Genomic DNA, 14,178 nt, shown 5'->3' on the forward strand with positions numbered 1-14,178 from the left:
ACCTTCTGACAAAAGATCACTCAGTGAATTTTCCTCTACATTTTTTTACATTTTTTTTAAATCTGTCTAATTTACAGAGTTGTCAGTTAAACATAGTAGAAGTAGTATTTCTTGTGCAGGTTCTGGAGATCATTCTGTCTTGTTTTGTAAACTTTTTAGTACTTTTGTGCTTACTAACTTTTCAAATTATTTCTGTTTATGGATGGCTGTTTTCAATGAGGTATGTAGGTGGATAATAAAGATGCTCAAATCTTACATGAAATTAATTTTAATTACAATCTGGCTTCTAAAAACTTTGTTATTCTCTGCTTTCATTGACTGTGGTCCAAATCCCCATTTAGACACGTTGACAATAAAATTGTACAGATGCATGACACCTAATTAAAGCAGAATAATATAGCAGCCTGCTGCTGAGATGCATTATTTATATTTTACATATAACCACATTTCAATAGATACCATGATGATATTATAGAAAGTGATTTAAATAATCCACAAGTGGGCGTGAAAATTTTTTCTCTAAAACGACATGACAAATAATGAGACGTTTTGCTACAATAACCTGATTGATAGATCTAACTTCTGCTTATCTGATCTCCTATATCTGTGGAGGGATTTCAGATGTTCCCCAAGAAGATACTGTCACATTTGTTCTGAGATGCCTGCCCATCCTGGCCCTCATCACTGCCTCCTTCTGGCTCTACCACCAGGGGTCCAAAGCTCAGAGGGACACAAGAGGTATTCAAAAAGTAGCTCAACTCATAGTGGTAGGAGGTTAGCTGTGGTGAATCTGACTGGTGTTATGTTTTAGTTTCAGCTACTCCACTGCAAAGCAAAGAAGAAGACCAGGAAGCCAGTGAAGGACATGAGAGACTGACTGAAGGACATGAGGGACATGAGGGAATGACAGAAGGACATGAGAGAATTACAGAAGGACATGAGGGAATGACAGAAGGACATGAAGGAATGACAGAAGGACATGAGAGAATTACAAAAGGACATGAGGGACATGAGGGAATGGCAGAAGGACATGAGGAAATGGCAGAAGGACATGAGGGAGTGGCAGAAGGACATCAGAAAATGGCAGAAGGACATGAGGGACTTGAGGAAATGGCAGAAGGACATGAGGGAATGGCAGAAAGACAAGAAGGGATTACAAAAGGACATGAGGGACATGAGGGAATGGCAGAAGGACATGAGGAAATGGCAGAAGGACATGAGGGAATGACAGAAGGACATGAGGAGATGGCAGAAAGACATGAAGGACATGAGGGAATGACAGAAGGACATGAGGAAATGGCAGAAAGACAAGAAGGAATGACAGAAGGACATGAGGGACATGAGGGAATGATAGAAGGACATCAGAAAATGGCAGAAGGACATGGAGGACATGAGGGAATTGCAGAAGGACATGAGGAAATTACAGAAGGACATGAGGGAATGATTGAAGGACATCAGAAAATGGCAGAAGGACATGAAGGACATGAGGAAATGACAGAAGGACATGAGGGAATGATAGAAGGACATGAGGTAAAGGCAGAAGAATGATGAAGAGACAATGGGATTATGACAAATCAGTGCAAAGCAAAGTGTTGCTCCTACAATACTAGTTACGTTATTTCCTAAAATATTTGGTGAGAATACACAATATAATTCAATGGCAACTGACAAAGGACAAAATACCCAGAATATGAAAATTCCTAGATTCAAATAGGCCCTTGCTTTTGTGGCGTCTTTTTGTATTTTGTTGTATTTGAAGATAGATCCAGTTTGTATTCAGTTTAAATGCCGGATTGGTTTTTGGTTCTGTGTTGAGTTTTGGGAAGATTATCTTGGTAAAATGTTTAAAACACTTTACCATGTTTCTAAGTTCATTGACTGTAAACGCAACTCGGACCTAGAGGCTAACCTATTGGAAGAACGACTGCGTGCTGGGACATGTTCACACCAGGACATTCTTTGATCGCCTGGATTAATGACTCAGACCTTCATTCTGCGGACAGAATCAGGGGTCTGTCCGCATACAACACTGACTCAAGTCACTCAACCGAATCAAATTTACCACCTCTGATCTAAACCAATCCCCAACCGGAACATTGGTACTGATGTCGGTTTGAGACGATCTTCACCACTTTTGTTCCATTTTTGACACTCTGCTTCCAGCCTCGTTCATTAAACACTGAAAGAACATTGTGATATTTCTGGAAAAGCCTGTAATTCCTTTACTGTTGGTTTTTCATTGACATGGGCTCCTCTAGTTATTCCACAGGGTCCATGTTCCCCCAGAGATGCTGAAACCACAACCGGTGTGGTTCTTCTTAGGAGTCACAACACAAAATAACCTCACACCACAACACCCAAGTTTTCAGAGCAGCTAGATATAGTTTTGTCACCAGACATTCATGAGGAAAAGATGCCGACGTTTAGTGATAAAGGGCCCTTACTTCCAGCTAGCCAAAGGGATGTTGGCAGATTAGACTCACTTTCACTCAGGTTACCCTGAGAACCAGGTCTATACAGATAACCTATGGTTTCTGCAACACTGTGCTCACTGGATGATGTTGTAACATGAACATTTTTTGTTGTTTTGACGTCAGATGTGAAATATCTGACAGATGCTCTGGATATTTCCATGTCTTTCTTGAACATGGTGAACTGACTAATACTCTGTAAAGAAAAGCAATTAAAAGTTCAGGAAGTAAAAGCCTGCATCTCACTTGTCCTTTCACATGTATAAGCACAGTTTAAAATGCGACTGAATACAAATGTGGCGGCAAGCAGCTGAAACAAACCCCGTGTCTCATCGTCACCCACTGAGGGAAAGACGCCCAGTTGACGATGCGAATCGGCGTAAGAAAGGAGGAGTTGACTGCCTTCTGCTGATCTGCAGGAGACAGTTTGTGTTTCACGGAAACTCTGCGAGCAAAAGCTGGAACGCTTGTTCTGATCTGGACGTAAAGTTTCTGAAGCGATAACGGCGATGAAGCTTCCTCCGAACACCCTACTGCTCCTCTGTGTCCATTCATCTGGGCGTAAGTGAGAACCTTAAAGTATCCTTTCATCTGCTTGTGCAGAACTCACAGGAAACCAACCAAATTAAAAGAGCTCAACTGTAGGTTATACCAGAAACTTGTTAATAATTATAGAAAGTGGGTAGTCCAGGCGTAACCTGCTGAGCGAATACTTACTCAATTATCAGTGCTTTTCTATGCACGTTTAAAAATGTTCCAGTAATCATTTGAAAAAAAATCTCCACAGCCGATTCAGGCAACTAGTTCTTTCTTGTGCCATTGTTCAAATAAATGATGAATAGTTCGAAATTAAAATGACATTCATGCTGATGACGTGTAAACATCAAATAAAGCCGTGTTTTGCTTACTGCATTACTGCATTTTTCATTTCATGTAAAGTCACAAATTCAATCAGAACATGTCCAAAAACAGGATCTGAATTGTTTTATTTGTCTTACCATGCGATGTGACCCTATTTTGTATTATCTGATGTTATGCTCCAGGTGTTTCTCCAGTCACTTGTTGTTACTCGGAGTCCGGATGTTTGTTTCCAAGGAGGAGAGACGGGAAACGTCTCCTGCTGCTGGGACGGGGCGGCTGAAAGAGTTGGCGTTAAATGGCTGAAAAGCCAAACATTAATAGGGAATAAGGCTGTCATAAATCAGTCTAATACGGGGTCTAAGAATGAGCAGAACAATAATCTGACAATAGAAAACATGACAGAAACTCATTCAGGAAAAACACATCTGCCAGGTTACTGTGGAGATACCAGTTTTAAATGACTTTGAAGGACAAGGAACGACTGTCACAGTTAGAGCCAGAGAGAACCCCACTGACCCAGCAGGATGTAGGCACTGGTGAGTAAACTCTGTTGGTTCAACAGATAGAACTGAACAGTTTGTGATAAAAACCCTTTTATCAAGTAATGCTGAATTAAATTGTGTATTTTTTACATCAGTGAATAGAATAACTTTTTTCTTTTTTTTTTATCGCCCCGCAAGGGGTCTTTCTGTGGGCTCTAGTGTCCCTTTTTCAAAGTAGGCTGACAGGAAAGGGGGGAAGACATGCGGTAAACGTCGTCGGGTCCGGGAGTCGAACCCGCGACAGCCGCGTCGAGGCCACGTTTTGCCTGAATGTGGGTCGCGCTAACCCCTCCGCCACCACGGCACGCCCCAAATAGAATAACTTTTACTGACATTTGATTTTGCATTCCCCCGTTGTTGTTGGGGGACGTGAGGGTTTGTGCTTTGTTTAAAAATATGTTTCCAATAATCCTGTTTACAGTAAACTCCTTTGTTACTTTTTAGATTGTCCATCTTCCTCAATAGGTGATTCATTTCTTTCATGTTATCACACGACCTCTGTCTTTCATTAATAAGGAGCACGGCTCCACATTTCACCAGATATTACAGTAAACTGGATGTATTGTATCACCATGATAAGGCCAAAGCAGCAGGCCAGTAAGTTTCTTCTTATAATATTCAGTTACTTTATAAACTGAATGTACGGCAGTAAAATTTACTTTTGAAAAGTTATACTTTAGTTGATATTATATTTTAGTAAGTAGTAATTAAGTCAAAATTACTACTTCTTGCTCGCTCCTCGAGTGGCATTGATACAAAATGCTACTTGAGGAGCGAGTAGCATTCATAATATCATAATCATAATACTTGGTTCAATATTTAGAAAATGATTGTCATTGTAAACAAAAAAAAAAGTTTTTTATTTCCACCAGACAAGAGTAAAAGCAAGAAAGAAGAAAAAGAAAATGAAAACAAGCCACCATGCCCAAGTGACACGCAACTTTATATTATCTGTTCGAAAAGGAGGAGAAGATGCAAGATCTTGCAATGTCCTGTCCTCAAGTTATGTGCTAATTTTGATATTTTAGAAATTAAAATGAAAAAATATAATAATCTGTGACATGTTGTGTGTTCATTTGACCTCCAAATGGCACAGCATTCTTCATCTACTAGTACAATCAAGAAACTTCATTTTAACATATAAACTACAGTGTATGTGTTTGGCTTCACCTCGACAACACACTCTCAGAGAGGACGTGTTATTGGGGGAAAAAAAGCACAGTTATAAAACCTTAATATATATAAATATGTAGGTTTGTGTCTAGTGTATTTCTGGTTAAACATGTGATCTACTGTAACTCAGAGTGCGTAAAGTAGTAGAAATGGTACTACTGTTGCTTAGAAAGTAATGTTACTCAAGTAAAAGTAAAAAAACAAAATGTGATAAATGTTACCATAGTTACTAGCCATCTCTGTTGGTAATGATTCTGATCTTTCCAGAAAACCCACGCGCTCCCCAACATCCACATCAGGTTTCTCCTGAAGGGCCTGCTCATCCTCTCCCTCTCCGTTCTCTTGGCCGTCTTCTGTGTTCACCGTTCAGCCGGGAAGCTCAGAGGAGAGTCTCAGGTACCCGACCAGCTCCTCCGCCGTGCAGTATACCAGCATGTCCGCCACTGGTCGTTCGCTGCGTCGGAGCTGACCGGCTGTGTTTTCAGCTTCAGCTGCGGCAGAGAATGATAACGCGTCGCTGCGACGCAAAGAGGAAGACCGGCGAGAAGAGGACAGAAAGGAGAGAGAGGCGGACGGAAAGGAAATGTCCCAGGAGGAGAAAGTGAAACGTTCTAGTACCTGCCAGGTGTTCTGGGAAATAACTACTCGTATTCAAATGATTCATTATATTCAACACAGCTAGAACCTCAGACAGAGAGAATGAGACACTGAACACCAAAGAACACATGACGTTGAAGCCCATTCACATTTTTCAATATGGATGGATGGAATCTGTAAATATTAATATGTTTTAATGCTTCCACTTTTCCACACGGATTGCATTCTTAAAGGGGCAGTGTTGTGTAAGTTTGTCCGCCTCGCAAAGTCGCAACTTCGCAAATCAGATCCTTCAGACTAGCCGCCAGCAATTAGCAAACTCGTTATATGAGCTACTTCTCAGAGCAACGCTGGTAAAAGCGTTAAAGGGTTAATAGAGGAGCCATGTTGCAATGACTTCCTGAAGGCGGACTTTCGGAAAGAACAGGAGCTTCTTAAAGAGACAGAGGCTTAATTTCAAACCTGTGGAGTCAAATTTATCTCTAGTCATGTTTGATATTTACAGCATTTTATAACAACTAAAGTTAACATAGTCACTTGATTTTGCTATAAAATAGCACTAAGTGCCTGGAGAACACATAACGCTGCCCCTTTAACAATAAGAGACCACCACGGTCAATCCACCGTTTGCTGTTTCATCACTAAGCCAATTTCTGGCTTTTTCACTGAGAACTTTGTAATTCTTAATAAATAAAAGAAAAGACGTCTGCTGCACCAGTCACCATCATCGGAATCAAAAGAGCGACATTCCGGTCCGATTTCATAGAAGGAAAACATCTGTTTTCCGTTCTCAGATGTGAAAAGCAGATTATGTTAGTGACCCGGTTGTTTACAGGGTCTGTTCAGGCCACCTGGCCCCTCTTGTTCTACTTCTCATGTTGGTCTGCTTAAAGAAAATGGCCACATGCTCTGCTTCGACACAAACAGGAAGACGAACCACAAACCTCACAGCTGCCACTGCCGCGCATCAGCCTTCACATCAAGACTCTGCAGTACAATAAATGACGGCCTGTAAATTCACAAACAAACAAACATGGCAACTAGTCACCTCCTAATGGACCGGCCGGTCTTGTTCCTACACGTCACGTTGTAGTTCGTCACGTATTCTCACCCTAGTTCTAACTAGGGCACTTGTGTTTTGTCTCCATATTTATATGAATGGTTATGCTTCACTTCACATGTATTTCTGGGGAATATGTTGCTGTTTGACACCTATGAGATTGTACAAACTGGAAGAAAAATATTAGATTAGTTCTATAAACTCGTGAGGTTTATCTGCCAGTTTGTGCAGTTGAGAAATTTTACAGTTTACAATTATTACATGTAGATTATGTCATTTTATTTCTTGTTTATGTGGCATTACTGACATTTAACCGCTTAAGTTAATGTGACTGTGTGGTGATGTGAAAGTGGGACCTCTGTATTCGGTCATTATTATCTCTCTGACTCGGTGCTGTTCACACTTCTTTTACACCAAAGTGTCACCTCTGAAAAAGGTGCGACTGCCACTTGCCACTGTGCTTTCTAGCAAAGTTTGATTTAAACATTTGATGGTTTGGTTCTAAATGAGCATTTATGTTTGACTGATCTAAACCACTCAGACATCCAAGAAGTGATCAAATATCACAAATAACATCTCAATTCTCTGGTGATTCTATGTTGCATTGTGTTTCTGTGTTTGTAATGATGTAAAGCACTTTGAAATGCCTTGCTGCTGAAATGTGATATACAAATAAAATTTGATTTGATTTGATTTAGGGTAATGCCACAGCAGTCAAAGACTTAAAATATTAAAAATATATATTTTAATCTTTTTTTGCAGTAGCAAAAATATTACTCTGGAGAATCAATGTATGCTCTTTTTTGGTATATTGATCAAAGTACTCAATTAGTATGATTCCATGACTTCCTGTTTCCCTGTGTCACAACTACGATGTCACCGGACGCCCACTTAAACGACTTTGTCTTCAAGTTAGGTTCGATGTGTGTTGAGCTTCTTAAGGGAGGAAATGGCGGCAAGAACAAAGCTTCTCAGCTCAGGTTTTCCACGTCAAGACAAGTCAAGTTTGTTTGTTTGCTTTGCACCTTTCAGCTCAGACAGTTCAAAGTGTTTTACATGAAAATACCTAACACAATGAAAGAGGAAAACAAGAAACATGATGATAGAGCAGGGAGAAAGACATCACTTCAAAACGACTGTAAAAAAAAAAAAAAAGCCAGATTGCAGTTTGCACACAGGAGTAAAGATCTTTATTTCTGTAGAAACATTTGATGAAACTTAACAGGAGCCGTTTGGTCTTAATGGCCACTGCTGCATTTGCAGGAACAGTAGCGATGCTAAGCATACCAGTACATGTTTGTTTTTTTTTTTTGTTTGTTTGCTTTAACTTCTGTAATTATTTGAGAGCGTCAATGGGAATTATGAATCGTTAGCCGAAGGGAGTGACTGACTTTGCTGAACAGAGAGGTGCATACGTGACCTTTACCGCTGCCTCTCTCAGCAGATATTAGTTGTGGAAATCTCTCATAAGAGATGATCCGTTACTCCAGTGACTCAGAGGTCAGGATAAATGTTAACACCATGCCATGCCACCTACCACTTCCCTGTGAGCCTCTCACTGCGTGAGAATTCGGTGTGAGAAGATCAAAGTCTTTTTTTTCCTATCCTTTCATACAAAGCATTTTTCATAACTTGTCGATATTCTGGAACCTCCGGATTAAAAATGACAATCCTCTGTTTGGAAAACAACCCTGCTTTTCCAAATCGTACTTTTGCTTTTTAAAATCAAATGGGAACGTTACAGCCGTTTAAACATTTCACATGTTTGAATGGACCAGTGAAAATCCGCCTCTGTAGACGCCGACACCTCACAATCTCTCAACAGAATGGCCACCTACGTAAAGCTGAACCTTTCTTTTAAACTCAATATGAACTACAGACATTTTTGAATTAGTTTAAAAACACACACACACACACATTTGGCCACCTTGATAAAACAATGACCTGTGTTATTTTTTGTTTTGTTTTGTTGTTTTTTTGTTATATTGTTGTTGTTGTTTTTTTTTTTTTTTACCTAAAAACGATTTAGGCAATACAATCATTTTGGTAAAAAAAAAAAAAAAAAAAAGAAATCACCAAGGCCATTATTTTAGGAAGGTGACGATGTTAAACTTAATGTCAGAAGTGGAGCGAGACGTTAGTCTTACGTCCACCTCTGCTGCCATCTGGTGGCTGAAGATTGTAACTTCCTGCTAAGGCCTCCCAGCAGTTTCTAGCCCTACTGGCAGCGGCTCTCTAACCGCTGGTTATGACTGCAGCGTGTGCTACTGCTACCGTCGCCCCTGGCTGTGGTTTAGCGCAAACAGCTTCACCTGATACCAATGCTTGTTGCGGCTTCGGCTTGTATTTTCCGTGATCTCTACACGTAAACAAACCGCTGAGGCGTTTTTTTCCAACTTAGCAGGAAATGGTTACATCAAACAAAAACAAAAAAAGGCCAACCAAACTGTCAAACGATGAACCCCAAAAGGAACAGAATCCCACCCACAAGCTGAATGCAGGGAAGAATTAAATGTACTCACCATTCCCTGGCGATAAATCACAAGTTGAAAAATGATCAAGTGTGTTTGCAGCAGTACATTTTTATGAGGAAAAATAACTGGATGAAAACACATGACTTAGTGATGTTGTGAAGGCTAAAAATGTGTAATTTTGATTTAGATTAACTGGATCAACAAATATCAGACAGATAAAAGCATAGTGTGTAAGACTGTGGTGTTGTGGGTCAAACCAGATGGTCATCAGTGCAGGAGCACCACAGGGAGCTGTACTCTCGCTGTTCATTTTCACTTTGAACAGTTCATACTTCCAGCACAAGACAGAGTCCTATTAACAGCACAAACGCCCAGTTGACAGTGTAGTTATCAGGAGCATCAAAACAACATTAAAAACATGTGGTGGAGTATTTATTGCCCAGTGTGGGAACAATAATCTTTGAGTTAAAACAAATCAGCTGATTGTAGCTTTCAGGAGAAACGGGAAAATGAAGAAGCAGAGACATAAATGTCTCAGTGTTTACCGGTCTACAAAAAGAGACAGAGGGAGGTTTGTCCATTCAGGAATTGTGGCAAGATGTATATCTTCTATGAATGTATTGTGGAGAGTGAGACCTCTTCTGCTATCATCCATTAGACTACAGCAGCATCGCAACCAGGAATTCAAAAACTGTAATACTGACCCCTACAGGAAGCTAATTCAGCTTCCTAACCACAACCTTCGGCATCTACAACAACTCTTTACAGAAACTTGAGTAGTTTGAGTTCAGCAACATTTAATTTCCCTTTTGGAATAATAAGAGTATTTTTTTTAATTGAAATGGATTAATTGAAAATGAAAGCAAAAGTGGGAGCAAGCTCTGTGTTCCTGATGTCTGAAAAAGAACTTGCTTTAACATTGTCATCGCTGCATAAAAGAGAAAACATCTGATCCAAGTGACCAGCGACAAAAAGCTAGCACACATCCAGACCGGTGAGGCATCTGTTTCACCAGCAGGGGGCGCAAGACACCAGTATTCTGAGTGCAGCCCTCTGCGTTTTTATTTCTAGCTTAAAAAAATATATTTTTCTTAATCTGACACCAATACAATATCAGATCAATAGTAATGTTGTGATTCTGTGTCAGAAAGTCTTTGTTGGGTTTAATAAATCTAGACATAAAAGGAGCATTTTAAAGTTTTTATAGCTGTGTGTGAAGGTGGTGGTAAACCTTGGTGCGGTTGACCACGCAGAGCAGATGACGCAGAAACACTGTCACGCTTTCCTGGAGACGACCTTCGTTTCTGTAGAACCGGTCAGGAGAAAAGCTCTTCATTCTTAAATTAATCTTAAAAACTACACAACAATGCTTCGTAATGAAGATAAAAGTGTTAGCTTTCAGTCACATTCATGGTTTATACCCTCTATGCTTTTTCCACGTTTTGCAGTTTTGCAACTAGAAACACGACGGAGTGTGTGATCTTGAAGTGGGGTGAAAAAAATCATGTGGTTTCTAAAAATGTTAACAGATTAAAAATATGAATAAAAGCCTCTGTTCTGTGAAGGCCTCAGATCCAATAGAAAACAGTGAACAAGCAGAAAGCGTCCAAGAAGACTGTATTAATCCCTTATAAAGTGTCAGCAACAGTTAAGTGTTACTATCACAAGCTCTCTGTTTCAAACAAAAATAAATGTCCAAATGTTCATTTTCTGGTTTTTCACCCAAGCCTGTGACTGAACACTATATAGTTCAGTCTTTCAGTCTTGCACTGATATTGGATAGTGAATTTGCACATATGTTCCACCGATAAGGTCACAAACTAGCACAGCTTGAAATATCCTGGCTAAGCAAGATCTCTGTGATTCATTGCACCAGATTAATAATAATAAAAAAAGTCAGCAAAATGTCTTCAATTTTTTACATGACAAGAACATGAAATTTGTGTGCGTACCAGTATTACATTCCACACCTTATATTATAATATATTTAATATTACGATACCTTCATTAAAACATGTCTTAGCCAATCCAGCTAAACGGTTGAACTGTTTTAATGATATTCTATTTTTCTGGCTTCCATACAAAATACAATTTGTGTCATGATGTGTAGGTGGTGAGGTAGACGCCAGGAGATCCAGGTAAGTGAAATGAAGAATATTTAATGACAGAACTGATCCAGAAATGTAGTCCAACAACCAAGGCAGCACTGCAGAGCAGAAACCAGCTCTTCACAGGTAGCGACAAGGAGAAACGAATGGACTGAGCACAACATCAGATAAGACGCCAAACGAGACGAGGACCCGACGAGGAACAAAGAACACAAGTGGGAATAAATACACAGAGGGTAATCACGGAGAACGAGACACACCTGGGAGCAATCAAGGGGAGACAGGACAACACGGAGACACAGAGAACACAAAATGAACACAGAGAAAAACTCAAATTATGACAATTTGAGGTTGAAAAGTAACATTGCACTTTGCCCTGAGCCCTTCACCCGCACATACACAAATTTGTTGTAAGTTTGTAGTTACTATTTTGTTTGTTGAAGCACTTGAAAGACACTTTATAAATGACTTTTTACTTTCTTGCTTCTTTCCTTCCTCCACAACCATACATGTTTGGTTGACTGGATACTTTAACTTACACTTAGTTGTGTTTGAATGTTTTCGTCTAGTTTGCGTCTGTGTTGACCTTTGTTGGGCTGGTAGCCGGGTCAGTTCAGGGAGAAATCCTGCCTCTCACCCGTCGACTATTAGAGATGGGCTCCAACATCCCTGAGACCTACAGGTCGGCAGACTGAATGTAAAAATAAATGGAAATATAGGCAGTTCAGTCCACGCCCTCTACTGGATGAACATGATGATCACTAGACATCCTGGTCTTCGTTCGTTTCCCTTTTGCTTCTTTAGTCACAGTCTCTTCTCGGTTGTCCTCTGTGCTTTGTTGCGAAGACGCTTTATTTCCAGAAGCAGCTGGAAATAAAAAAAAACAAAAAACAAACATAACATCAGTCAACTCCACAGCTAAGTATCCATACAGGATACTTTGAGAGGATGTAATCCAATACCTGCTTTTTTTCTCTGGGCTTTAGTCCCTACGTAGTAGAGCCAAAAGAAAGCAGTGATGAGGGCGACGACGGGCAGGGACCTCAGGATGAAGGTGAACAGCAGCTCCTGGGAACCGTCTAAATACAATATCCACACAGGTTATTGTTGTCAGTTCAGCTTTTATGTTATGCGGGTTGTGCAAAGTCTTGACGGCTCAACATATTAAACGTAACATCTGATTTACCGTCAGCCGGTCGTTGGTTTTCTCTCTCTCCCCATTTCTCTCTGGTTTTCTCCTTATCTGTAAAAAACAATCAGCTAAAACTTCCTGTACGGATTGTTGGTAGCTCCATATGGTATCGCGACAACAAATGACACTATTAGTTACTAAAACTGCAAATATCAGATATGTCACTTACCTTTAGCCATGCGATTCATTGGTCTGTCAGTTGTTTTCTCTTTGTGTATGACTGCCTTCTCTTTATCTTCTAAATAAAGATAAAGACAGAGTTTCTAGAACAGACATTCTCCCATTCTCCGTTGCTGTATTTCTATGAGCCTCAGGTCTCTGGTGTTTTGTCACCTACTGTCTGCAATGTGGGTTTTACTGTTGTCCTTTACTGGTTTTCCTTTGTCTTCACCTACTTCTTCTATCCTCTTCTTCCCTTCAAATTAAACAAATCTGTTATTTTACAGGATTCTTGGTGAATCTTGGTCAAAAGAGTTTTATTGGTTACCGTTTCTCGTCTGGTGGTCTGCTCTGTCAGCTGGGTTCTCTCTGGGTGTAACTCTGATGGTCGTACCAGCTCCTTCACTTTCAATTAAAACGGGTATTTCCACGCTAACCTTGCAGATGTACGTTCCTGAGTCAGTTCCCTTAATATTTCCCAACGTCAGATTCTCACATTTGTTTTGGTGCTCCCTCCAAGAGCCTTCGGACTGACTCATGACGGTCTTATTCTCAATTAAAGTTTGGTTTTTCAGCCATTTCAGGCCGACTCTGCTGCCAGTGTCAGTCCAGCAGCAAGTGACGTTCACCGTCTTTCCCTCCAGGACAGAAACGTCTGCACTCTGACTCACAGCAAGCGCGTGGGACAAAACACCTGCGGAGGGACACAGTCACAAGCATCGGGAAAAATATTCCCAAAAATGTGTGGAGAGGAAGCAGAGCAGTTCTGTTTTCTGTAGTATTTATTCGTTTTTCTGGAAAAGTGAACATGCGTTCTGATGAGGCTCATTCGTCAGATTACAAGTACCTTTTGAAAACAACAACCTTCAAGCAGGTATTAAACACATTTCTTATTATTTCTGTGTTATAGATGTGCTTCCTTTTGGTCTGATGTAATATTCTAATAACGATTTTGTGTTTTCATCAGCCGCAAGCGGAAGATCGTCGTTATTAACAGAAATAAAGGCTTGAAGTCACCAAGCTGTGTGTAATTTATCTATATAAAATGTTTTACAGAGTGAACTAAACTGAATTTTATTTACTAAAATAAATGAACTTTCAAGGATATTCTAATTTATCGAACATGACTGTCGATGTGCACGATAGAAACACAACTGTCTTCACTTAGTTTTGCAATTTTATTTTGTAGGACCATCAATTAGAACTATTAAGTGAAATCGTTATATCGATTCGAATGTCGATATAACGATATTGTATCGTAATATCGTTCTGTCTTTAAGCTTTGCAGGATTCATTCAAACATTTTTATTCCAATATGTCCGAGCTCAACCGATTGCGACTAACTGTTGTGTAGCTGACACAGTTATATGTTATGAATTTGTGATAATTGAAGCAAAAACAAAGACTTTTCTGTTCTTACTTACCCCAGGATGGATCTAAACCGACACACAGGAGCAGAAAACACTTGAGGAGGTTCATCCTGTCACCCGACTGTCTGCAGCCTGAACGGAGTGATGATGCTGAAAGATGAAGACTTTCAT

General features: G+C 40.0%; 1 protein-coding gene across 1 annotated transcript; it reads right to left on the bottom strand.

The window, feature by feature from the left end:
- Positions 1-11,555: 11,555 nt before the first annotated feature.
- LOC111611143 lies at positions 11,556-14,178 on the bottom strand. Its single transcript, XM_023346826.1, has 7 exons — positions 14,062-14,178; positions 12,966-13,331; positions 12,816-12,893; positions 12,648-12,716; positions 12,473-12,529; positions 12,249-12,365; positions 11,556-12,153 (listed from the first exon to the last, which is right to left on the bottom strand). The coding sequence occupies exons 1-7, from the start codon at positions 14,114-14,116 to the stop codon at positions 12,011-12,013; spliced, it is 885 nt and encodes a 294-aa protein (XP_023202594.1). The 5' UTR covers positions 14,117-14,178; the 3' UTR covers positions 11,556-12,010.

The sequence above is a fragment of the Xiphophorus maculatus genome, chromosome 14, assembly GCF_002775205.1.
Source record: "Xiphophorus maculatus strain JP 163 A chromosome 14, X_maculatus-5.0-male, whole genome shotgun sequence".
NCBI classification, from domain to species: Eukaryota; Metazoa; Chordata; class Actinopteri; order Cyprinodontiformes; family Poeciliidae; genus Xiphophorus; species Xiphophorus maculatus.

Coding starts and splice junctions, on each gene's coding strand:
- LOC111611143 (XM_023346826.1), bottom strand. CDS start 14,116: ATGAACCTCCTCAAGTGTTTTCTGCTCCTGTGTGTCGGTTTAGATCCA. Junction 12,530..12,647: donor AATGAATCGCATGGCTAAAG/GTAAGTGACATA, acceptor TGTTTTTTACAG/ATAAGGAGAAAACCAGAGAG. Junction 12,154..12,248: donor AGCCCAGAGAAAAAAAGCAG/GTATTGGATTAC, acceptor TTTTATTTCCAG/CTGCTTCTGGAAATAAAGCG.